Source organism: Vigna umbellata, chromosome 5 (genome assembly GCF_029865625.1).
Source record: "Vigna umbellata cultivar VRB3 chromosome 5, Vumbellata_1.0, whole genome shotgun sequence".
In the NCBI taxonomy this organism is placed as follows: Eukaryota; Viridiplantae; Streptophyta; class Magnoliopsida; order Fabales; family Fabaceae; genus Vigna; species Vigna umbellata.
Window position 1 is genome coordinate 59,775,504 of NC_142169.1, and position 27,939 is coordinate 59,803,442.

A 27,939-nucleotide genomic window follows, 5' to 3' on the forward strand; every position below is an offset into this window, starting at 1 on the left:
GTGAATTAACTTTATAAATACTATAAATATTTGTTAACTAAAAACGTTTTTGTAAACATGATATGTCTATTCTATAAGTGAGGTTCCAAGAGGTGGAGTACCGAGATTGCCCTTCTATGATGAGTAATCGAAATACAGTTGCCTCCAATTCAGGAGGGAAAGGAAAACTTGAGCACAAGGAGAATTTTGGCCCAGCTACGAATGAAAAACCATAAGCGTAGAACAAGCTTTGTCGCGTCTCAAATTTCAAACATCAATCTTCATTCCTAGCCGATTCCATTCACATTCCATTTTCCTCAATTCCCATGTCACTTCTGTTAGCGTTTCGATTTCGCAGTTCACATCGCCATGAGAACCAACAAGTTTACCGCGTTAACTTTCTGGGTTTCATGCGCGGATTGGATTCGATCTCTCTATAATGCTTGCACTGACAAGAGTTTTCAATCTTGAACAGTGGTAATGGCGAGGTTTATCCCTGGATTCGCATTGCCTATGCTCCTTCTGTTAGGTTTGCTTCACCTCTCCATTTTCTTCGCACATCATTTTGTTGAGTCTACAGTTCACCTATAGGCACTTTTTACTTGATGGAAGCTACTTCATATTGCACTTCTATAGAGTATATATTAAATAATAGTAACCAACTTCATATGAATTTGACTTTCAATTGTGAAGAATTCACATTATTCATGTGAGTTGAATTTTTATGTGTTGCAAGTGTAAACAAGCAAAATTTACATGTCAATCAATTATAATCATCATTGACATTAAGGTATTTATGTAATAATTGGCAAACTTATAATGTATGACTGTTGCTGATTAAATGAAAGTATAAAATTCTTGTACACTGTCAGTGTATATATATATATATATATATATATATATATATATATATATTACTATATATATATATATATATATTACTATTTATATATATTATATGATTTATTTACTCTATTCATTTTTACTGATCACAATGTTTTTTGAACTGGCTATTATTCGTGATCAGTTTGGGCTTTTCGAATAAAAAAAGTAAAGTTCCAGAGTATTATATTATTCCAGTAACTATCTTTGAGTGTATGCATACTTGGTCTTATGGTTTTGCATACAATAAGGACACGCAACCCTTATAGTTATAAAATTGATCCCGTCTTAAGTTTGAGAGGGATTGGTTGAAATTACATGAAGTCTATTGTATGGTCATAGTTGTTTTATTAGTAAAAATTGCAACTGACAACTTTTCTCTTTTCATGCAGCATCTTTGCTTAACTGGAGTTTGATATCGTTGCTTGATTTGATGGCATTCCTTTTCATTCAGTACACTGCTTCTAGAAAGGGTGAGAAGCTTGCTCCAATCCTTGTATGGATGTAAATACTGATTTTTCATGCCTTTTCTTACATCAAAAGATTTGGTGTCTAATAGGGAGTTTGGTGACACATTCTCTAAATTTATGTTTCTGTTTCCATTATTTCTTCATGACATTGCTGTTTTAGTATTTTTGGTGCTAATATATAATTGTATATTTCTTCATGACATTGCTGTTTTATGTAGTAAACTATTTCTTTTTATGCAAACAGGATTCCGTGTTCATCAACAATATTTGATATCATGGTCCGTTCTAATGTTATCGTCTCTGACCTTACTCTCCCATGCCGTATTTCATATTGTTTTAGCCATTGAGGGGGATCATTGGAGTACTGCTGATGCTCAGTGGGCTGAGCTAATTGGATTTATACGGTATTCAAACTTTCTGTCTTATGGTTTTACCTTTTTTATATTATAGAGGTTTTATCCTCATTGTTTTGTTCTTCAGAATACACTACAAAAAAATACTGAATGAAATGACTTTGCAGAGTGCATTCTTGGAGGACTTTGCTGGGAGAGCACTTTTTGGTCACACAAGTATTAGCAACTTTTCTTTCTATAGTTGAAATCTATGGAAATTGGTTTGATCAAAATCTATGGTGGAGAGACTTTTGTTCGGGGCATCTATGTTATTTTGTTCTGCTGATAGGTTTGCCATACAAACTTCTCTTTTTGCCCTAAATTTTCCTTTGGAATAGGGTTGTGTTTATGGCTTCTCTCCTGCGTGCTGATCATCTTTGTTTAAGAAGAGTTACTAGCTCACCGTTGTTGGTATTTGAGTGACTTTTGCATTTTCGAACCTTGATTATTTTGAGTTTGTTCATGTCTTCTTTTTCTGTGTTCAATTTTCATGGATGGTTTAGCTTACCCTTTTTTGTAATTGACTTGTTATCCTGAATAAAGTTTATGTTTCTATATTATGAAAAAGACAAGTGGCACATACAATAACAAAGGTTTTTCTTAGGCTCTTAGGATGGCTATTTGCGTGATAGGTAGTAGGCCATGGAAGGTCTATATGAGAAGGACTAAGAGAAGACTTAGATATACTTGCCTCAAATTGAAACTGTTTGTGGTAATTGTGTCTTTAGATAGTTATTTGTGAGGCTTTGGCTCTAAGACTAAATTATTATTTTTATGTATTATGTCCATCTTAGTGCTGTAATTTTAGGCTGTTGGAGAGTTAAAATGACTAGTAATATATCAAATTAAAGTATATAAGTAGAGGGTAACCTTCACTTTTTAGTTGATTCTATGAGGTTAAGTTAAATCTAAACTCGAATTGTAAGATAGTCTGAGAGCCATTCCTAATAGTTGTTGTTTGGTTTCAAACCACTCATAGATGGCTATCCTACAAACTTCACGCTCAAGATGACGAGCTTTTGGCATGGATTGTGGTGTTGAAGATCCTATATCAATTAGAAATATGACCTAATTAAAGTATACAAGTGGAGAGATAACTTTCACTTTACAAGTCAGTTTGTATGATTGAGTTAGACTCAAATCCAAATTATAAGGTGATATTAGAGTTTATTCCAGCTATTGTTGTTTTTACAATTTCATCCATTATTGAGTTGTTATTGGATCTACAAAATTCCAATTCTTGGTGTGAGGAGGGGTGTTGGGGCACATCAATTGGTGATATCATTAAAATCAGGGTATATAAGTGAGATGTAAATAAAATTGTTACATTAATTCTTTTAGTTACATTATGTTTAGCCAATGAAATTGTGAATGATTGAATACCAATAACAAACTAATATACTTGTGTCTAATAATTATAAACGGATGTCCATTTTTTGGTTGTAGGATCTCATCTCAAGGGTACTTGCTGCTTATTGTTACCTGCCGTACAATTAATTGCTGGGATAAGTCATGTATCTTGGATTTCTTTCCCTTTTTTCATTTGTAGCAGCATAGGACTTGTTGATTGGTCATGGACAAGCAATTATTTAGGTATTTTTCGGTAAGCTCCCCCTTCCTCAAGCAGAAGAGTTATGATAAGGCCGTTTTTTGTTACTTACATATAATTTAGAATTGGAATTTTACTAGTTTATTAAAATTCTAGTTCATACAAACTTGTAGGTGGTGGAAATATCTTCTATTTTATGGTGGCTTCAATATCATTTTTCTGTATATATATCAACTTCCCATTGAATTCCCCGCAACTTTTAGGTGGATTTTTTTCCACTTTGGGTTGTTCAAAATTTCTACAAGTTCAGAATGGTCAGAAGTTTGTTCTGGTCTTTCACTTCTACTTTTCTACATTATGGTAAGAATATTAAATGCATCCCTATATTATTGAAAATGGAGTCAATATGTAACATAAAATAAGATAGCTATTTATCATTATGTGTTCGTGGAATGGTGGCGGGAATCAAGTAAATAAATATGAACATGTTGACTCGTATGCTTTTGAGTATTAAAGTATTATACTTAGACTGAATGGTTGCAAGATTAGCTTTATCCATATGGGATTTAGTACTACTAGCTCAACCAAATTTGTACAATGATATTTTGTCATTTACAGTTGATAATTCCTGTTGCTTATTTCCAATTTACAAAGCGGACTGAATTCCAGATACTTTGTATTCAGATCAACCAATAGCAACGACCATGCCTTTTCCCATTTGGTGGAGTCAGCTACTTGGATTAGACGATTTGTTTGATTCATTAATAGCTAGTCACAATAGAGTAGTTATTCATTTCTTACTTATATTGGTGAATTAGTTAGTTATGTGGGATTGTTTGAAATAATAAATAAGAAAAGAGCTTCATAGAAGGGGGGGCGGTTGATTTGATCGCTTTGGAATGTTTGGACTTTAAAAGAGTGGCAAGGGGATATGGTCTCTTGAATACCTCGTGCATTAATGTTATTCATCTCTGGCTCTGTTGTCAAAGTTTCTGATTAAAAGGAAAATACACATTTTGTAATTTCTATTCACCTATTCTATCTATTTTCTTATTGGTCCTGATCCAGTTCTATCAACAATTATTAGAGCACTGGTCCGGAACTTTTTAGGGGGAAGGGAGGGGTTTGCTGTAAAAATGACAAAGATAGATTCCAAGATTTGATGGCTGATTATGGCAGAGTAGTTCTTTGAATTAATGAAGGTATAAAAGTATAGAAGGTCATGTTAGCATTGGAAAGAGAAGCTCTCAAATGGCTGGTTACATGGAAGAATAATAACCAGTACTCAACCTGGACTTATCACGAGGTAGTGTACTTCCTATGAAATGTTTTTAGTTCGAATCCAAGATTTAGAAACCAGGGAGATGGAAAACGAATATAGAAATGAAGTTCAAGAGAAGAGCCAAAACTAGTGGAAAGAAAGACAAGAGTTGATTAGTGAAGGCAACAAGAAAACATAACCAAAGATGAATGTTTAGAGAGACCATAATCAAGGGAAAGAAACCAATACAAGAAGGGCACAAACATTAGCATGAACCTGACGAAAGCAGCCCACCAACATTTTGGACAAGTTATAGGAAAGCAAAAGAAAACAATGAAGTTCTTCAGATGAAGAATTATCGTGGCAAAAATGACAAAAGAATTTTTTTTTTTTTTTTTGTAAATAAGGCAAAATTAAGGGGAACCAAACGATTGACACAAAGGGAGAGCGAAGGACTCTTTTGAAGGCGATGGTGGAGGTTTTAGGTTAAGTGTAGTACCATGAACCCACCTCAAAGTACTCCACTTTTGCAAAAGTTGAATGAGAAATTCTAAGTATAAATACACAGGCTTTGATGCTCAATTTCACAACCAAAAGTACTGTTGAAAATAGAGCACTAGAGAAGCGAGGAGACGATCTCATGTTTGTGTGATTGGATCTAAGATCTAAGTTAAAGATGATTGTTTATCAGGAGTATGTGATATAAAATAACAGAATTTGTAATAGCAGATCTATTTAAAATCCTGCAAGTATTCAAAAGCCTGTATGTGTAGAAAATAACAATTATGTAATAGGATTTGAGAGTATATATTTGATAGCAAAAATATTAGAAAGCAATTTTCTATTCAAAACTACATAATGAGAATATGCAAGACCTTTTGATGTAGGAAAGTGTGAAAAGTTCAAGAACATGTTTGTATTGGTTGCCAAAGATGGTATAGAGTTCAAGCCAGTATCCCACCCAGAGGTTAGGGTGAAATATTTGAAGCAACAAGTTGAAATACTCAACATTTGAAGGAGCCTAGAAACATTTAGAAGAAGACAAGATGCACCAAAATGACCAATAGAGGGACCAATAAGTGGAAGAGGACTATACTTAACATTTTCGTACATAGTATTAAGGGAAATTTTCTTTTTGAAGTCAACTGATGTAAGACAGTGAATTTTTTTTTTAAGATGATGAATAATGTTGTTCAGGAGAAGAAGGAAGAGAATATTGTCCATATTGTTACAGATAGTATAGAAAAATACAAGGCAGTTTGGTATTTGTTGACCTAGAAGAAAAAAAAAAGTTATACTAGACACCTGCACAACTAGTTGCATTGACTTAATTTTGGAGGATTTTGAGAAGATTACACTCCAACAAAAGATGATAGCAATCTTCAAAGATTTGATCTTTTCTCTGGATTGATATGCGTGATAAATCTGAACTTTGTTCCAAATTTGAGAGGCGGGAGTGAGGTCGACCATTTGATTGAGAACCGAGGTGTTCATAGATGCAAGAAGCCAAGCAACCAAGGGTTGATCTTGTTGCAAATATTGAAGGAAGGCAGGAATGATGACGCTGCTGATCGCATCTTCAGAAGATAGGTATTTTGGTGGAATGTCAAGACCGTCCAAGAAGCGGAAGAGTTGGGCCCTTTAATGGTGGCAAACACTTGTTGCCATATCAAGAAATTGTCAGGGGTGAGTTTTAGAGAGATCGATGTATTGGAAGTGTGTGGGTGAAATGAGGAAGGGACAACTGAGGTAACAGATTTGGGTGGGGAAGAAAAATTTGGAGAAGCCATGGCAAGGAGCTTTGATTACCATGTAAGAAAAAGGAAACAGAGAAGGAGATAGAAACACAGGGTGGAAGAAACGAAGAAGGAAATTATGTATTATTATCTCAACATATAAAAGAGAAGAGCAAATATATATAGAAACAGAAAGTAACTGAATTAGTTATTCTGTTATGTTATCAACTAGTGGTAAAAAAATTACAGCCTATATCTATTAAAAAGTTTGTCTTATTTCCTTGTTGTATAAATTTCCTAAGGGAACTTATTTGATTACACCTAACATGATGACCCTTTTGCCCCTTCTTGTTTGACTCTAGGATGTTCAAATGACAATACGAGATCACTCGTGAGGATGTTCGCATCCAAGAAGTGGAACATGTGACCCTATTTTTGTAGTTGATAAAATGCTTCTCTTTTTTCTAAATCAGTTGGCTATTCTAAAATTATTAGCTAATTAAAATTTTAGAACGTATTGTTCTCCCTGGGATTGAAGAAAAGAGTGGCTTGTTAGATGACAAAGAAGTCCTGCGCATTCTTTTAAATGAAGATAGTTTAAACCATAAAACCATGAAACAGAAGTATAACATGAAAAGGCGAAGAACATGAGAAATGACAGCCCATTCATACATGCTGTCAACAAAAGGTCATACACCCACTGCATTTAAGGTACAAATATGTTCAAAATCAGAGTAAATTCATAACTAGAAGCTACCACCGACAAGCAAACTAACTGAAATAAGTAATTAATTACGGCAGTTAAAAAGAAGAGTTTTATGGCCTATAAATTTATCACATTCACAATGCAATTCTATTGCATTTTAATTTAGCTAAACTTAAACTTGGTTATGGGTTTCTTTCTTGAGTTTTGGCACTTGTATTGAGCAGAGAGGAAAGCGTTGAACACTTGCTATAAAATCTAGTTACCAATTGTGGCATTATATGACAATTTATTGAGATGATACACTCAAACAAGTAGTAGGCTAGATTTTTTCTGTCTGTTTTAAGATTTCCTTTAGGTTGGGTGATTATTCTCCAGCCTTGTTCCAGTTATCTTGGATTAGAAGCGAGCTAGCCGAAATGGAGATCATCACATCTACAAGAGAAAGTGACTTGACCGCGCAGCTTCTTCCTAAGAAGCATTCTAATTTTCTTCAAGAGTCCAGGTTACGCAGCTTCCTCATTTAATCCTTCTTTCTTTCTTGCTTTTGTTTTATTTCTTTGCCTTCTAAATAATGAAGTTAAAAAATACTGCATATTAGCAACGACGATGCTCTGGTTCAATGCCGCAATATGATTGTTCTTCTACCTTCGTATGATAATACTTCACTTGAGTTTGTCTATGAACTCAAGTGAGGTATTAGCGTATTACAATATTAATAAGATGATTATGGGTGAGATGTGAATTTTGTCGGTATGTACTGGAATTTTGTTGCAAGTAATTAATTTGTTGGCCTCTTCTCTCTTTTCTATTTTACGTGTATGAAGTAGAATAGTTTAAATATATTTTAGATGAAATGATTAAATTACTCCTTTTGCTTGCTAAGGAGTTTTTCGTGTTAGAAGAGATGCATGAATCGGGCACCTTTGCCAAAATAATCGTATATTAGATCTTTTTTATTTCTTTTGCTTTTCCACCTTGGTTTCAAACTCACGATTCCAACTTTTAACTAGTTTTATGTTTGATTCGGTGATCTTTTATAGGAACAATATCCATTAAAAACATATGCATGAGGTCCCCTCATCTAATCAATCACTTATACAAGGAACTCTAACAATATTTATTTCTCTCATCTCTTGGTTTCGTAATTTTCTGACATGTCTGGTGTGATCTAACAATATTTATTTCTTTCATGTTTTGGTTTTGTATTTTTCTTACAGGTCTTGTATGAGGCACACTAATTTGTTATTGCGAGGAGTTGTTTCTCGGTCATTTAGTATCAACTTTCTAACATACGGTTTTCCGGTACCCTAGACATATCCATTTCTATTATGTTTTTTAATCATTACATTGCTTATTGGTAAAATTATGTGCAAAATTTACGTGTAATATGTGTTGGTGTAACATCCTAAAAATATAGCTGTAAACTATACTTAAGAGTGCTTACATTTACAATAGGATAGAACAGTTACAGAAAATAAAGCTAACTTACAGTTATCCTAAAATAATCATAAATTAAAACTTTAAAGAAACCTACACTAATACAAATTATAAAAGCAGACTGATCGATCATACAAGAGGTGTATCGATCGAACGGTCCTACCAACAGTGTATTACACCGAACGGTCCTATACTAATTGCGAAAACAAACACAAGACCAAACGGTCTTATTCTTAGCGGAAATCATCCTCTCCAGCCAATGCATGCTCCAGAGAACCCTCAATATCTTCTGTTCACACCCACAGGGTGATCATTGCAATGACAAGGATGACCGAATGGATAACATGACAAGACAGGAAAGTAGGGTAAGCTTATGTAATTTAATTAATTCAGTAAAACATATAATTCACACAATTATGAGATATTCAATAGATCAATCATGCACCAATCATACATTTCCAACCATAATCATACAGCAATGCATGCAATGACCGATCACTTTACTCTAACTATCCGGACTGTATGAATTTTGTGTAGCTACGACGTTTTTGCACCCGAGTGATGTAATAGCTGGGATACCCTCAACTGCTGTCACCCAAGGTTAGTCCGTTCCGCCCAAGTTCACCTTATGGTCTAGGACCTCCTGCCATTCCCACACATGAGTTACTCTTCTCTATGTGAGAATGAGCAATCACGGAATATCAGGATAAACGCCAGCTAAGCTTTGTCCACATTCATACTTTACCATTCCAATACCATTCATGAGATATTCCTCCTTGGAATTCTCTTTTACATCCATTTTACTCAATTCATATCACTCTTCAATATCATCATACTTAACTATCAATTCAATCAAACAGAATGATAAAATAAAATACTAATCATGAACAAGACCGAAAAAGGTATTATCATGTTTATGAACGAGACCGAATGGAATAACACTCCTTAGTAACTACATGACCGAATGCTATTTATCAAATTAACCACTTCATTGACCCGACTCCTAAGAGTTTAAATCTACTAAGCCTAGGCCGAATACTAAGACTCTAGGCTGAACACCATTTATTGAGGCCGATTACAGTTTGACGCTGAATACCAGTAGCAAACTGAATACTATGAAGAAACCGAGAACTAGTACGATACCGAGCACTAATAATACTTATCTTTAGTCTAAGACCGAACATTGAAGAGACCGAGTGCTAGTCTCAGACCTGTAGAGACCGAATACTCTAGCTAATAAAAATATATATAGAAATATATATATATATATATATATATATATATATATATATATATATATATATATATATATATATATATATAAAGCCGACCACGAAAACAACCTAACATCTATTCACATACTGAAAACGACTATAATGTTGATTACTTAACTTATTTGAATACCCTAACTAGGCTGATGATTAAGTAGAAATAGAAAACTAAACTTAAACTAAGTATTTAGTGTTCAAACCTACCAATAAAAGACCGAACGGTCATTAACTAAAATTCTCTTCAGAAGGAGAATCCAGTTAAGATCGAACACACCAAAGGAAAACCGAACGGTCACGAATGACTCTCGGTTACAGTTTACAGAATTCTTTATTACAGAATCACGATCAAACTATATTCATACCCAATTTATGCCTTTTCATCAATCATCAATACATTCAAACAAACATGCAATATTTCAACATCAACCAAACCATCAAGCATAACATCATTCCATCAAGTAAACAATCATGAAACGAGAATCACAATTAAATTACAAGCTTCCCTTACCTCAAAGCAACTTGACAGATTAATACTTCTCCACAGTTTTGCTAAACCGCAAGTGATATCAAAACAGTCTACAGAGTCTGAAAATAATGAGACCATCTTTGTTTAAATTTTTTATTTATGTTCATGCAACACTTGCTCTCTTTATTTTGAAACATTTGTTTCCCTCGTAACAATAAATTTCTGGGCTCTCAGTTGGCCGTTTAAAATATTATAAAATCAAGAGACTATGTTAATCAGTTAATCCATAAATTTATCAAGTGATTAGTTGTATATTTGTAATTTGTAATTAACAAATTAATCAACCATATAATATTACAACAAATTCATGCTTGGTTATTTTGGGTGTCGAGAAAAATGTGACAGTTTGTTGATTACTAAATTAATCACGTGAGATTATCCGTCATTGGTCATATCAACATCTTTTGATTTCTTAGGGAGTGTTTGTTTCACGGTATCATCTTATATTCCCTGAAGTCACATTCTTGGAATTTTATATCCATGAATCATATTCCCATAAGTTGATTGTTATTTACTAATTTAAAAAATATAAAAAAAAAAGAGAAGAATGTAATGGAAATAGGTAGTTATAATAGACAATCATTTTCATCTCCATTTTAATATTTTATAGGTTTAATAATTTTTGAAGTTTATGCAAAAATATTTTAAACAGGTCTTTCAATTGTTTTTTACCTATTATTTACGTAAAATTGATTCAATTACGTCCTATTATTAATTTGAGTAAACAGAGTTAAAAATGCATGTTGACTTTGCAAAATATGAACCATGTGACACATTTACGTGGTATGTTGACTTTACAAAACTGAATCATATAGCACATTGAAAAAGTTAGTGATATGGATTTTGTAATTTTTAAATTAAAAAAATTTGAAATTTCATTAAATCCCTGATTTGCCAAAGTCCCTAAAGTCCCTAATTAAAGGTTGCCTGGGTGTTCGAAGTTGTTTACAACATAGCTTTTTCACTCAATGCAGTTGGGAAACGTCGTGTCCTGAAACTCCATCATTGCCGCGTGTCTAAACGACGACCTTGATAACTCTTTTCTCTACTTCGCTGCGGCGCCGGAGGAGAACGGTGCCTCGTACAACGTGGTGATCTCGGGCTAGCGAGGCTTGGAAGCGTGAGGGAGGCGCAGAGGCTTTTCGAAGAGATGCCGCATCCGAATGTCGTGTTGTATACCGCCATGGTCAATGAGTACGCCAGGGTGGAGGGTGGGATTGGGCACGCGAGGGCGCTGTTTGAAGCGATGCCTCATAGGAACGCGGTATCTGTGATGATCAATGGGTTGCCAGAAAATGGGTTGTACCGCAAAAGAATGATGTGGCAAGGACCGCTGTAATTACTGGGTTTCGTAAACAAAGGAAGATGGAATAGGCCAGAGCTTTGTTTGAAGAGATTGGTGCAGAGGTCCCAACCCAAAATTGTTTGCCTCGATTATTCGCAGTTTTCACACACTCCTTAATTAGGGATTTTGGCAAATTACGGATTTAATGAAATTCCAAATTTTTTAATTTAAAAATTACAAAACTCACTTCACTGACATGTGTCACATGGTTCAGATTTATAAAGTCATATCACGTGAGTGCATTCTTAACGTCATTTCCTCAAATTCTTAAAGCCATTTCCTTAAATTAAGAATAATTGAATCAATTGATACTTAATTGAGTTAAAAAATAATTGAATAACCTATTTAAGAAGTTTCTGAAGACCTTAAAAATGATTAAACTTATTTTATACCACCCCCTTCAGGGGAATAGGAGCAATTAAAATGTGAAGGACTTACTTTCCTGTTGATAAAGATACTGGAGAATATTTTTTCATAGCCACCTATCCAACATGGGAATACTTAATTTCCATTTCCATCTTAATATTTTATACCAGCCCCTTCCGGAGAATACTTATCCCCATTTTCACGTTCCCAGGAATGAAGATAACATGAAACAAACCCCCTTTGATCAACTTGATCCTATTATCTAGTGTTCTCTTGTGATTCCTCTCTCCCTGTTTTGATCCATGACACATAACAGAACTTTTATGAGTTGATTAATTGCATTAGTTGGTATACCTTGCAGATTTCCTTGCTGGCTCTATCATTATGGAGTTTTCACTTCGCAAGTCTTGGCTCATTTGGATTGCTTGCTTATGTGGGATACATTTTGTATGCCTTCCCTTCCATGTTTCGGTTGCACTATTTAAATGGCATGCTTCTTGTTTTCATTCTGTTTTGGGCAGCTAGCACATATATCTTCAATGTGGTACTCACTTTCTCTAGTAACAAATCATGGAAGGTACACTTTGCTAGAGGCTTTTGATATCTTACAATTATATTAAAGAATCTTTTGTTGACATCCTCTATAAATCAATTGCAGGATATGGAAATATGGGAAACTATAGGCTTGTGGCATTACCCTATCCCAGGATACTACTTGCTTGCTCAATTTTGTCTTGGTTTTCTTTTTGCTATGTGTAGTCTTGTGAACAGTTCAGTTTTATTGTGCATTACTGGTCAAGGACAATTAACAGCTGATGAAGCTGTAGTGGAAGGTGACAGAACTAGACGGTCTGAGTAGACAAAGCTTACTACTGTGTGAAATTATGTTTTTCAAGTGCTTAACCAGATACTCCTTTTTAGTGAGATTTTATGAAATGATGATTGAGTTTCATAGTAAAATTCCCTTATATTCTACAAGGTTAGGAGATATATGCTAATGAAGGTGCATAACATTTGGCTATTTTTTTTTTTGTTAAAATTTAATAAGTTTTACTGGCTTTAGATTCATTTATGAAACACATTTAAATTTGATGTCTGCAGTCACTTTCAGAAGGTTTAACAATTGAATCAGCAAGAAAGCATGGCTGGGACATTTTTTAAATGATATAAATCTTGTATTTCTCAACACACATTTCTTTAAATAATGTCTTCTTGTTTGATTTTTATGTTTCACATCTATAGAAAAAAATGTGTTTTGCCTGAGATAAGTCTCTATCATGACACCTTATCCGAGCAAAATGTGCTGTTAATTTTTGCCAATGGAATATCTAATGCTATTTCATTTATCTTTTTCAAAAATATAATTATTATAAATTTGCAGTTTAAGGAATAAAATAATGATTCTTAAATGTGTTTTTTCATTCTTCCAATTATTTTGGCATATTGCTTATAGTGCTTATAAAATACTTTTTGCTGTTTTGGGTGAAATGTTTTATTTTTTATTTGTTTATTCTTTTTGTGCAAAATTTCTAGTGGAAGAAGAGACGACACTATCGGTTGTGGCTACAATAGCATGGGGACTACGCAAGTGCTCACATGCTGCAGTACTGATATTGATATTTCTTATTTCAATAAGATCTGGTATCGTTCATGCTGTTTATAGTAAGCACAATTGCCAACAACTTCCTTCTTTGTTAATTATACATTTGTTTGTTAACATGTTAATAAGGAATTATTTTTATTTGTATTTCCTGTTAGCGCAAGATGTTGGTCCAGTCCTAACCAAATTTTATAGGAATGAAGTTTTGATCCACAATTAATGTAAAGAGTTTTACAATACCCATGAACCACAAGGTTCCACCTGATTAAATAGCTCAAGTATTCAAATCAATTGAAAGACATGAGTTACAATTATGATGTGCATTTTCTTTTATATCTATAAAACCAAGAGTTTTACGCTGACTGTTAATCAAATTGAAACTTGCTTTGAAACATTGTCTTTAGAGTAGTTTGAGATGTATCAGTGTTCCTAATTTTTCTGACTGCTACCTTTTCTACATGCAGTGATTTTCTTTTTAATTTATCTATTAAGCCATGCAATCGACTGTAAATTACACCGAGCTATTATACTTCTATGTGAGGCACAGTTTGCCGTTCAATTCATTCTACAACTTGATTTGATCTCCAAAACTTTGGACCAGAAGGGTTCATATGCTTTTGAGATTCTCTCACAATTAGGTAAATTTTTTATGTAAGAATGAACTTGTAATGTGCTTTTTATGGTGCAAATGTAAAATATCTATTGCCTTAAACACATTTATTTATGATATCTTTCTTCTGTTTTGTGAATGTTGCAGGTCTGCTTAATTATATCCATTCAGTGGATTTCTTCCAGATATCGATTCTTGCTTGTTTCTGTGCAATTCACAGTCATGGGCTGCAAACACTCATTTCACTGTCAGCTATCGTTCAGCAAACATCTTGTCCCCCATTTGGCTTTAGCATCTTGAGAGCTTTCTTGATCAGACCTGTTTGTTTATCAGGTTATAGTCCAAGGTCTAGTGAGAACCAAGGAACTCATGGTATAAGTTCAGTAAATATTGACTATACTTGAGGATTTCCATCTCATTTTACTTTGCTAAATAATTCCTCTTTGTCTTATCATCCTTTTGTTACTTTATTGGTTTAAGCTACATATTTAGCCTTAAGTGTATACTGGACGTTAATATTCTAACCATTCTATTTAATTACTCAGAGAGGAAGACTAAATCATATTTGGAGGTCATAAGACTGAGTTTCCTGTCTATTTATCGGTTGTGTGGCAAATACATTGCCTTCATAACAATTCTCTTCACTATATACCTTTGCACGCCCAACTATGCTTCATTTGGCTACTTATTCTTTCTTCTACTGTGGATAAGTGGGAGACAACTTGTTGGCAAATCAAGAAAGCATCTTTGGTATCCTATGAAAGTGTATGCTATAGTTGTGTTTATCTCCATTTACGGCATTGGTGTCTTTTCCAGCTCTGAGGGGTGGTTTCCTAGGATTGTTGATCTTCAAACTGCATTTGGTTATAACCCAGAAGCTTCGATGTTGCAAAACATTTGGAGATCTTTGGCTGTTTTGGTTGTGATGCAGCTATATAGCTATGAAAGGAGGAAGAGCAAAAGATCTGCATCTAGTGACTACAGTGGACCAGAAGTAGGACCCTTTGCTTTTGCCAGACGCCTTTTGTTTCAGCATGCCGAGAAAATACTATTTCTTGCCCTATTTTATGCATCCTTGTCGCCTATAAGTGCATTTGGTTTCCTGTACCTTCTTGGTCTAATCAATTGTTCAAGATTACCAAAGTTGTCTCATATTCCTGCAAAAGTATTTCTAATTTATTCAGGACTTCTTATATCGGTTGAATATCTTTTCCAGATGTGGGGAAATCAGGCTGAGATGCTCCCTGGTCAAGAGCACTTCCAGTTGTCATTATTTATGGGTTTGCAGTTGTATAAACCTGGTTTTAAAGGTTTGGAGTCAGGATTAAGGGGAAAGGTTGTGGTTATTGTAGCATGTATACTTCAATACAATGTTTTGCGTTGGTTGGAGAAAAACGATGTTCATGGAAATGGAGGAAAATGGAATGAACCTTGTCCTCTGTTCAATCCAATAGAAGTTTCCAATGAAATTACGGCCTGTGCACAGAGCAAACAATTGGAAAATTCCACTTCACCAACATTTAAAAAAAGTGGAAGAAGTCGTTCATGGCCAACTTCTAATTCTGCATTATCCCAGGGGGCAGATTCAGGGCCTGAAAGAGACAGTGCAAAAAAAATAAGATATTTTCATTTCTGGGAGAGTTCCAAGGATAGCTTGAAGTGGAATAGAAAACGGATTTTTTTCTTAAGAAAAGAAAGGATGGAGATGCAGAAGACTGTTTTAAAAGTATCCTTGAAGTTCTGGATTGAAAATATCTTCAATTTATTTGGTCTTGAAATCAACATGATTGCTTTGCTTCTTGCTAGCTTTGCTGTGTTGAATGCTATATCTCTGCTCTATATAGCATCACTTGCTGCTTGTGTTCTTCTTCATCGGCTACTAATTAAAAAACTATGGCCTGTTTTTGTTTTCTTATTTGCTTCCATCGTCATTATTGAATACTTGGCCATCTGGATGCACAACACTTATACGAACCAAGAGGAAGAACAACTACCATGCAATGACTGTTGGAGAAGAGTATCAGATATACATTTTAGCTACTGCAAAAAATGTTGGTTAGGTATCTCTCCGTTAATTCATGGCTATGTGCGTTTAGATGGTTGGTATTAGGCATATATCTCGTGGGTTATGTGCATCCCATATAACAAACCTGAAGCCTGATTTCAATACTATAGTGTGCTTATTAGTGATAATTCAGAGCTCCATGCATTGTAAATTCTTGTTGTGTGATTACTTCTCCCAAATAATTTATGCTAAATATCGTTACTGCAGGAATTATTGTGGATGATCCTTATATGCTTATTTGGTATTATGGTGTTTTCATGTTTTCATGTTTCAAATTCCGTGCTGACCGGTCATCTTGTCTCACTGGATTGGAGATGTACCAGAAGATACTCTCCCAATGGAAATCTGCCTCAGTACTAAGTGATCTATCATTTGAGACAAAAGGATACTGGACATTTGTTGACCACCTGAGGCTTTATGGTTACTGTCACTTGCTAGATTTTGTTCTCTCGTTGATTTTGATTACAGGAACTCTTGAATATGATATTCTGCATCTTGGCTATCTTGGTTTTGCTCTGGTTTTCTTCCGGATGAGGCTAAAGATACTAAAGCAGGGAAATAAAATTTTTAAATTCTTAAGGATGTATAATTTTGTTCTCATTGTCATGTCACTTGCATATCAATCTCCTTTTGTTGGAAACTTCAGTAATTTCAAATTTGGTTCAATAGAATCCATTAATGGATTGATTGGATTGCACAAGTATGATTATGGGTTTCGAATTACATCAAGATCATCAATTGTGGAAATCATAATATTTGTGTTGGTAGCACTACAGTCATACATGTTTTCATTTCCAGAGTTTGCTTATGTTTCAAAACATCTCGAGAAAGAGCAGATTGGTGCCATACTTAGACAGCAGGAGAAGAAAGCTGCTTGGAAGACTGCTCATTTGCGGCATATTCGTAAAGCTGAGGAGTTGAAACATCTTCGGAGCTTGCAAGTAGAAAAGATGAAATCGGAGATGCTAAATCTTAAAAATCAGCTACATAATATTAACACTGAAGCAAATTGTAGTAATGCTTCTCTACAAATTGATGGCCTAACAAATAGAGGAAACTCTTCCGTAGATTTGCATCCGGAAAATGGGTTCAGGAAGCAAGATCTTGATATGACTACGGAGACAACTAGTCCATTTGATGGGAAACAATCTCTACTGAGTGAAAAATCAAAATGTCCACTGATACCACAATACCGGAAGCACCCAATGGTTTCTCCTCATGGAATTGTGGAGGGAAAGGAAAGAACTAAAAACAATAATGTTTTGGATTTGGAAATAAGAAATCGTTGTGAACTTCCAGGTAGGAGAAATTCTTTGGTTTCAGCTATATATTTCATAGGAAGTGGGCTATCTCAGTTACAATCTCTTGGAAATATGGCAGTTACAAATCTAATGAACTATCTAAAGATAGAACGTGGGGAACTAGAGTCAACTGAAGATTCTTCAGAGGATGAGGAATACTATGAGATTGAAATTGAGAATCAGAATGTCGGTGCCGAACCTTTAGAACCTGCAATTTCTACCCACTCTTTTCACGAGCATACTGTGCCTGATACTGCATGCCTCCAAATTGGAATTATTTTACGTTACATGTGGTCCCGAATGAGGTCAAATAATGATGTTGTTTGCTATTGCTGCTTTATTCTAATATATCTATGGTACTTCAGTTTACTTTCTGTGGTCTATCTAGCAGCTCTCTTCTTATATGCTCTCTGTCAAAATACTGGTCCCAGTTACATATTTTGGGTTATTATGCTAATCTATACGGAGGTGTGCATTTTGCTTCAGTACTTGTATCAAATCATCATTCAACATACCGAGTTTGAATTTCATGCTAGCTTACTTCAAAAATTAGGATTTCCTACTAAGCAAATAACATCATCTTTTGTGACAAGCAATTTACCATTTTTCCTGGTATATATATTCACTCTTGTGCAAATCTCCGTAACTGTGAAGGATGGGGGTTGGACAATTACTGCAGATCTCACCTTTTATAAGAGAAGAAATCAGAGGTGCATAGAGAATTTAAAGTGCTCCACCTACCGGGAGAGATTACCGAGATTATTTTTACCCGTGAAAAGTATACTGAAACTGATTATCAGAAGCCTCTGTAGGTACTGGAAATCATTGACATGGGATGCAGAAACTCCCCCTTACTTTGTCCAGCTGTCTATGGAAGTTATCTCGTGGCCTAAAGAGGGAATTCAACCAAAGAAAATTGAATCAAGAATAAATAAGTTGCTGAAGATCTTGCATAGGAGGAGATGCAAAGTGGATAACCATTTTAAATTGCACTCAGCAAGTAGGGTTCGTGTACAGAGCATTGAAAAAGGCGAAGAAAACGAAAACTTGTGTCTTGTTGTTTTTGAGGTGTTATATGCCTCCCCTCCTGCTGAATTTGCTTCTGAGGAATGGTACAGTTCATTAACCCCAGCGAAAGATGTATCTAATGAGATTCAGAAAGCTCAACAAGTTGGTATTTTTAAAGAAATTGCATTTCCATATCGCATACTATCCGTCATTGGTGGTGGAAAGAAGGAAATTGATCTGTATGCCTACATCTTTGGAGCTGATTTGGTTGTTTTCTTCTTAATTTCCATTTTATACGAAACAGTTATGAAAGCTAATAGTGAGTTTTTTGAAGTCTATCAGCTTGAAGATCAGTTCCCAGAAGATTTTGTATTAGTTCTCATGGTAAGTTTTTTTTTTTCGGAATGTATTGATATAGATGGCTTTTATTTCATTTCTATGATGTATACTATAAGTCAAATACTGAGATGTAGGTGGCTGGTCATTTTGCTTGATGTGACTTGCCATTTATGTTCAAATGCATTGATTAAATAATTTACTGAAAGTTCATTGTAAAGATTGGGTCAGTTAGAAAACTATTCAACATCATCTAGTTGAACAAGGTCGTCTATTAATACTTTGGTTGTCTATTCTTTGCGTGTTGTTTGGTGAAAGATCGTCTAATACACCTATTGGAGTGAAGATATTTTGAAACACTTGTCTACTACTACAGATCGTCTTGTACACCTGTTTGGAGAAACATTGTCTTGTATGCTTGTTTAGTGGAGGATCGTCTGGTACACTAGTCTGTAGAGGGTCATCTTGTATAGCCAGCCATTTGTGTCTCTTCCACTATCTAGGTCATCATATGTTTTATGCCTGTGTTAAGCATGAAACATGGGAATCACATGTCACGTTTCTGTTAAGTGATATGTGCCATGATTCGTGAGAGTGTTATAGTTGTTTTGTATAAATAGGTACCTTTGTGTAAAACATGACGTTGAGTTGTTGAGTTCTAAAGTGAGCGAGCATTCACTGTCGTAAGAGAGAGACATTTGAGTTGTAATCTGTAGTTCTTTCTGTCGGTTTCTTAAAGAGAAGAACTTGTTCTTAGTGAATTTGTTTGGAGATGTAAATTAGAGTTTGTTAATACTCTAGTTGAACCTTGTTATCTTCTCGGTGTTGTTATTCTTTCATTCGTTCTTATTATTATTCTTCAATTTCTTGTGGTGTTGGTGTTGAACATTCTAGTATCCGGTGAACTTGACGTTAATTCTACAACACACTGATGTTTATGTCTTGTTAGTTACTCAGCTTAAGATCTTTATCTTGCAGGTTGTCTTTTTCTTGATTGTGCTTGATCGAATTATATACCTCTGCTCATTTGCAACAGGAAAAGTTATTTTCTATTTATTCAACCTTATTCTCTTCACGTATTCTGTCACAAAATATGCTTGGGATATGGATCCTTTACACAGATATGCTGGGATACTAGCACTCCGAGCCATTTATCTCACAAAAGCAATTTCTCTGGTTTTGCAAGCCATACAAATTCATTTTGGGATTCCACATAAGAGCACTTTGTACAGGCAGTTTTTGACCAGTAGTGTTTCTCGGATTAATGTTTTGGGTTTTCGACTATATCGTGCTATACCTTTCCTTTATGAATTGAGATGTGTGCTAGATTGGTCTTGCACAACAACATCTTTGACTATGCATGACTGGCTCAAGGTATGTTGTCAACTTTTTTCACATGTTCCCCCTTGATATTTTTTTTTTTGCTGCTACTGCTTATTAGTTACGCTATTAGCATGTTAATATTATAGGACTTCTCTTAATTGGCTATTCTCGAGCACAATAAACTGTAGGGCAATGTGCGTTTTTTTCCCTATTTATAACACTTTAACTTCTTATTTTCTAGTTAGAAGACATTCATTCAAGTCTGTTTCTTGTCAAATGCGATGTGGATCTGAATAGAGCCAGACACCAACAAGGACAAAAGCAGACAAAAACGACGAAGTTCATCAATGGGATATGTTTATTTTTTGTATTACTATGTGTCATATGGGCTCCAATGTTGGTAAGAAACAAAAATCCAAGTATTTGCTTATTGGTTAAAATTTAAAAATAAAATTTACTACTTTGAGTTTCATCTGATTCTGAAATCCTTTTATACAATTAATGAAATGCATAATAATATGGGAATGACTTGGTCTACAAAGGTTGAAGCAAATACCTTTCACGTGAGAAAGATAAGAAAACATTTTCAATTTAAAGAAGCAATTTGCTTGAAAATAACTTTCCATAGAACTATATGATATAATTTCTTCTTTCATAACTTTTAGCTGATGAATATGACTGGTTAATGAAAAGAAATATATAAAATCATTGGCACGGCTTCTCTTCCCCGAGTCACTGTAATGGCCCAATACCTGTTATGTACGTTTTAGCTTAGGTAATTGAATTATCTCAAGTTGGCTTGTTTGCTCCACTTCGATTATAATTTTTTGATAGGGAGCAGAGATATATTTTTCCTAGATTTAATAGATGTGTTCAAGTCCTGTAGATAAGAGCAGAGAATCCCAACCCGAAAAATCTTTTGTCAAGTACTTGGACATATATTTGCTGTGCTGTAGCTAGACTATTGTCAGGCCTTGAAAATAGCATATTAGGAGTAAAAAAATCATGGAAGCGCTATATGGTCATGTCTGCTGTTTCAGATAGCTCATAGGTCATACCATAGGACTATTACCGGCACTTCTTTTTCTTTTCCTTTTGGGGAATGATGTAGCACTGGTCGGTTCAACACAATCCTGTTCTAAACTCTCGACTCTCATAATCCTATAATACATATTTCAAATATTTTATTTATATGCCTCTGTCATTTTGCAGATAAAAGCTGTTAAATGTTACTTTTACATTTTTGAGATCACTTGTGAAGTCTAGATTATAATAACATTGGAGGCAAAAAATATTCCTAAATCATTTACTGAAGTATCACTTCCACCATTTCCTCAAAATTACATTTTCTGGACAGATGTACAGCAGTGGTAACCCAACAAACATTGCGAACCCAATCAAAGATGCAAGTGCCAGGGTTGATATAAAGACATCAAGTGGACGGTTGACACTGTTTGAGACTACTTTGTGCGAGAAGATTTCTTGGGAAAATCTTGAAGCACGAACAAGTTTGGATCCCCAGGGTTATCTTAATGCATACAATGAGAAAGACATCCAATTAATTTGCTGCCAATCAGACGCAAGTACATTGTGGCATGTTCCACTAATTGTGCAGACCAGATTTATAAAGTCCCTTACGCGACGCATGGACATTTCTTTCTCCTGGGAATTTTTCAGAGATAGGCCTAAAGGAAAGGAAGCAGTCAAGTATGAATTGACCATAATGGAGCCGAATATTCCCACATCTTCAGAAGTGACTAAAGTTTTCAATGGTACTTCTAACAGTTTCGCAGTATTCAATATTTACCCTAGATATTTCCGAGTCACAGGGTCCGGAGATGTGCGATCCCTCGAACAGTCGGTATGTTTAAGAAGATATAATATGCCTAATCTAAGACTAAAAATATTTATTAAGACCAAAAAAATGTTCCTAGTTTACTTAGTTGAACTGCTACATTCCTTTACTAGCTATGGCTCAGATTATAATGGGCATATATGGTCCATGCAGGTTGAGCTGGTTAGTGGGGATCTTGTTCTTAACCGTGGAGATCCTGAGTGGTGGTCGTTTTATGATATGGGCTATTTAGGCTCACTTGGATGTGGGAAGTTCCCAGGACCCATGGCTATAATTGTATCTGAAGAAACCCCGCGTAAGCTGAACTTAAACTTTAATACAGTTCCCTATTTAGTGTCTTTCATATGTTTGGGTCTGTTTCACCCTGCACCTCCAAACATTTCATCCTGCACCTCCAAAATTATCTAAATTAAAACAAATTTATGTACTTTTTGTTTTCATAAAAATAAAAATAGTCAGTTTTATTACCAGTAACTTGCTTTTTAGAATCATTACATTATAATATCAATCACCTCACTTCAAAAGTTTTTATAAACTTTCCTCTAAACTCACACTTGGTGTGTAACATCCCAGATTATATAGAAGCATATAACATAGTAAGTCCACATTTAAATAAAAGAGAACAGTTAGAGTAGACTGTAAACAAAGTAGTTAAGCTTACAGTCATCCCAGAATGAGGCATGATTTAAAACTTAAACGCAAGTAGAGTGTTTCAAAAGGATACGAATCACCGGGAAAATCCTTAACAACTAAATAGTAATTCAAAATACAAGAAATACTAAGAGAGTCCTAAGGAGACTAAGCCGCAACATCGCCTTCCTCCAAAGCCTGCTCCAGAGGCACCTCATCCATCTCTGCTCACATCCAAGTGGATGATCATTGCAAAAGAAAGCATACCCAAGCAAACACAAACACACAAGCAAGGGTGAGCTAGATATAAAAATCATGTTATTAACAGGCATAGACAACATGCAAGTAAAGGCGAATATACTATACTATACAAACATGACTTGTTGCACTTAAATTTGACTCGTCCGGACTTAGAATGATTGTCGAGCTATGGCGGGTTATGCACTCGTGGTGGCTTCTACTGCTTTGCAAAGCCATTGCCAATGGGTTTCACCCTACCACACTCACGAGGTTAGTCTGTTATCACTCACCTCGGGCCATACTGGAAGCACCCAAGACTAGGACCTCCTACTACTCCTCACTGCATGGTTCAATCCTCTCTACTTGAAAATGAAGGACCATTGGAGCGTCAGGAAAACCCCCAAGACTGAGCTACCATGCAAATCATTCTAAACACTACTAGAAGGGCACCACCATGTATCCCCCTTGAGGATCATGGAATTACTACTTTCCACTTTAACACCAACATGTTAATGCACATATAAACCCTTAAAGCAACTGGAATTAATAAGTAAAATAGCATACTGGAATAAACAGGAATAAAAGCCGAACAGGAAACATCAACACTTAAAGGGCAAGACCGAACACCCTGTGAATGGGGGAGACCGAACGGTATCTCACTTCCCAAAGGACAAGACCGAACGGTCCATACATGGTAAGACTGAAGAAGTGGCCGAACACTATTCAGGACCGCTCACTAAGAGAGACCGAACGCTACCGAAGACCGAACGCCACTTAAGAGACTGAACGCTACCAAGACCACCCACTAAGACTGTACGCTACTTAAGAGACCAAACTCTCTTTAAGAGACCGAACGCTACCTGAGACCATCCACTAAGACCGATCGCTCAACAAGACAGAGCACTAAGGTCGAGCTCCACTTAAGACCGAACGCTCAACAAGACAGAGCACTAAGGCCGAACTCCACTTAAGACCGAACGCTAAGACCGAACACTCAACAAGACAGAGTACTAAGGCCGAACTCCACTTAAGACCGAATGCTAAGACAGAACGCTAAGACCGAACGCTCAACAAGACGGAGTACTAAGGCCGAACTCCACTTAAGACCGAACGCTCAACAAGACAGATCACTAAGGTCGAACTCCACCTCAGACCAAACGCTAAGACAGACGCTAAGACCGAACACTCAACAAGACAAATTACTAAGGCCGAACTCCACCTCAGACCGAACGCTAAGACAGACGCTAAGACCGAGCGCACGGAGTACTAAGGCTGAACTCCACTTAAGACCGAACGCTAAGACCGAACGCTCAACAAGACAGATTAATAAGGCCGAACTCCACCTCAGACCGAACGCTAAGACAGACGCTAAGACCGAACGCTCAACAAGACGGAGTACTAAGGCCGAACTCCACTTAAGACCGAACGCTATTACGACTGAACGCTAAGGCCGAACGGTTATCAGTTGTGAAACTGCATAATTCTGCAGAATTATGAACAGCACCTAACCCAACTATTCCTAACCATTTTTATTAACTTCTAACACCCTTAATTCTTGTTTTATACTTAACTAAACTCATCTAAATGGTTCTGAACATTCCTACTACCATTCTAAAGTGATTAAGATCAAGTTTTGTCTTTTGAACATCAATTTCCACAACTTAAGGACCCAATTTCGATTTTTACCACTTCTAACATGTTCTAGTCCAGTTTTATGATCCTAACAGGTCACAAATGACTTGCCTAAGATGTCCCCACAGCCCAATTGTGCCCAGAACCCCTACTTCCCAAAACCACTACCTCACTTCCTCTCAAGTGACCCCAAAACACTACTAGTTTACTCAAAACAGTGCATACATCAAACATATCAATCTCAAATATCACCCAGCCCAACCAAATCCACAGTCACAAATTTCCAGCATACAGTTCATACAGCAAATCTCAGAAACACAATTTCAAACCAAACAACATAATTGCACAAAGATCAGCACATTTGCACATTTCATAATAATAAACTTTAAGAAAACCTAGCTCCCCTTACCTTGAAACTTCTTTGCTCAGCTCTAAGACTCGCAACTCCAGTACCCCACACGCGAATAATCTAGACAGCTCCCTACAACTCGCAATGCGGTGACTAAGAACAGCTCTTAGAGCTAGAATGAACGGAGGAAAACATAAAGAAGGGTACACTAGGCACATGCAACTTTCCCTAGGTCCCAAACAGCGGAGAACAGTGAAGAGCTACTTACCCGCTGAAAAATGAAAAATCTATTCGGATGGTTGCGAAGGTCTCTACGCTACGGTCACTTCAGCACCACCTAATCCAACATGCAACCACTAAACGTGAGGGAAAGGTAGAGAGAAGGCAGAGAGAATGGAGGAACAAGATTTTTAGAGAGAGAATGGGAAGCTGAGATAATGAGCTCAGCTTTGAGAAGTTCCTCCTAAGGTCATAGTGCCCTTAGTGTTATGGGCCTGGCTACTTCAACATAAGGCCCAACTGCCATATATTTTTAGACCCTTACATGGTGCATAGTGATAGAAGACAAGGTTGACAAAGAAACCTAAGCATTAGAAGCAAGATAATATAGCAAGAATCAAACTACATCATGAACCTCATCTTTGCTTTAATTTTAGGAAGAGTTCATGAGAGGATGTGATTAATAGATTCATAAGAACATTAGGAAAGAAAGAACATGACATTGAAACAAGAAATAATGTTGTAAAAACTCTTCCAATTTTTTATATACCCAAAATAGATGTTTGATCCAAAATTTGAATTCTATTAAAGAGGGAAAATTCAAATTCAAATTATAATTTAAAAGGTTCTCTCACGATTGAATTTGAGTGGTGCTTTCTTTGTTTGTGTAACTTGCTCTCCTAGGCAATAATATGAACACTTGTTTTCCATGTTTCCATTGGACTTTCTTCTCTCCTTTTCTTGGTTGAACTGTGCACTCCTTAATGAGATTTTGTTGAGTCTTCAATTGAAGCTCAATTTCAAACTCAGTCTAAAATTACAAATTTAAAGAAACTAAAAAACAAATTACAATTAAAAGAAAATGCAGTAAAATTAAATTTTAGTCTAAAATTACAACCAAAGTAAATTCCTATCTAGAAATTCAGACAAGTATTTTATTTTTTTAAAATAATGCAACCAAATATCATTTTAATCCTTACACTCATCACATAGTGTCCTATTCATGAGTTAGGCCGAATTCAGACATTGTTTCCTCACAGATTTTATCAATACACTGACTAATACCAATCTCCTTGTTGCTTAAGAGGGCATTATCGGTGACACTCTCAGCAAGTTTAGTATCTGGGGGCTGTACATTACCTTTGTCCTAGCAGTTGGACGTTTTATCCGATTACAATGTTCTGACTTGCGAATGAGAATTCCTTTTGAGAATCTTCCCTCGTGTGACAGGTGCTCGAGCAATTAATCCATCTTATAGATTGTTCATATGAGGCTCCCTTCTGTTTTAGTGAGGAATAAAACGAAGTGGATGCCAAAGGTTTCATAAGTGACCAAATAATTTGTTCATTGATGCAGATTGATGGCAATATGTGAAGATATATATGCTGCAAGAGCTGCTGGAGAGCTTGAAGTGGAAGAGATTTTATATTGGACGCTTGTTAAAATCTACCGTTCTCCACACATGTTGTTAGAGTATACTCAGGATGAATAAATTCTTGAAAGTCTTGGAAGATATTCAGTCTCCTATTGTATATTGCAGAATCATCGACATTTGAGCATAACCCCATTCTCAGATGGTTTCCGTTGGAAACACAAAACAGGAAGAGGAAGACCATATGCAAAGGCTGCTCAACCGAATGAATCTCGAGTTGTATATGGAGTCACTCGTACAATCAGAACTCATATATTGACTGAGGGATACTGCTTTTGGTTCTGGGTTATTCCATACTCTCTTCAGGAATTGGTCAAGGTAGCATACACACACTTTAAGATGTAAATTTGAGTGATTCCTACCTAAACTACCTTATATATGTGTAAGCCACTTGCTAAATCAGTTAATTAGTTACCACAAATTATACATAAAAAAATAGACTTATTCACATTGAGACATATTAGCAATATAATATATTGCATGTTCATTTTAACATATTTTCTGCCACTAGTCAACATTTATTAGAAAAATATGATTTTTGTAAGTTTCACTTATCTAATGAATCTTGCATTTATAAAATGTGTAATATGATATATTGTTTACACCTATTTTGTATAAGCTTGTCAAAGCTTATTTCCATTTTCTTACACATTAAATCCGGTTTAGTAAGTAGTTGTTAGATTAAAGAGTGAATTATGGTTCCTCATTATTTCCATCATCCAATGTCTCAAATTTCATTTTGAATATTGTCTGACTATGTATATAAGAGTAAATGTTCATTACATTTACATGTATATTACATTTTCCTAGACTTTGATTAGTTATTTGATAAGTATATTTAGGCATGTGATTTATTTTAATCTTTATATATTTTTTTATTTAACTAAGTTTTAATAATTTTTAAATAAAAATAAAATTATATAACTATAAATTTAAATAAAAATAAATTTAAATTTAAATATAAAAATAAAATTACTAATTAAAGATATTTTTTTATAAGTACATCTACGGAGGCATATAGTTCTCCCGTAGTCTTGATCGTCTTTTAAGATTGAATAATGATATTTTGATATAAAAAAAAGTTTTACACTTATTTAACACCATACAAAGTTTGACACTATAAGACTAGTTTTTAAGTATACCTGAATATGGAATGGATTCCGATATTTTAACAATTTTTGATAATGGATTACATGCTACTGTTTTATTGGTCTGTATATTTAAAATGGATTAATCACAAACGGTCATATAAGCAGTTGTTAAAAAAAAATTGTTAAAAAAAAGTTTTTCATATGGAATAGTCCTCTTTTGTCAAGTTCATCAACTTGTTCACATTTTTTTATTGTTATGTGTGAGAAATATTAAAATTATTTTATTAAAATAAAACATATTTTTTAAAATAAGAAGAATTATAATTTA

At 35.1% G+C, this 27,939-nt stretch overlaps 1 protein-coding gene across 1 annotated transcript; it reads left to right on the plus strand.

Moving 5' to 3' along the window:
• Window positions 1-135: 135 nt before the first annotated feature.
• On the plus strand, window positions 136-27,050 carry LOC124824149 (piezo-type mechanosensitive ion channel homolog). Its single transcript, XM_047296529.2, has 21 exons — window positions 136-508; window positions 1,254-1,334; window positions 1,576-1,735; window positions 1,852-2,012; window positions 3,170-3,326; window positions 3,446-3,632; window positions 7,362-7,477; window positions 8,193-8,277; window positions 12,282-12,497; window positions 12,579-12,753; window positions 13,454-13,582; window positions 13,985-14,158; window positions 14,278-14,502; window positions 14,676-16,190; window positions 16,403-18,888; window positions 19,819-20,214; window positions 20,405-20,563; window positions 21,521-22,024; window positions 22,172-22,313; window positions 26,174-26,318; window positions 26,445-27,050. Exons 1-21 carry the CDS (start codon window positions 460-462, stop codon window positions 26,578-26,580), a joined length of 7,398 nt encoding a protein of 2,465 aa, XP_047152485.2. The 5' UTR covers window positions 136-459; the 3' UTR covers window positions 26,581-27,050.
• The last annotated feature ends 889 nt before the right edge of the window (window positions 27,051-27,939 follow it).

Bases quoted from the DNA above. Each gene is read 5' to 3' on its own strand.
- LOC124824149 (XM_047296529.2), top strand. From the start codon at position 460: ATGGCGAGGTTTATCCCTGGATTCGCATTGCCTATGCTCCTTCTGTTA. The intron at 7,478-8,192 runs GTTACGCAGCTT...TTTTTCTTACAG, and splicing joins AATTTTCTTCAAGAGTCCAG to GTCTTGTATGAGGCACACTA. The intron at 14,503-14,675 runs GTATAAGTTCAG...TTAATTACTCAG, and splicing joins TGAGAACCAAGGAACTCATG to AGAGGAAGACTAAATCATAT.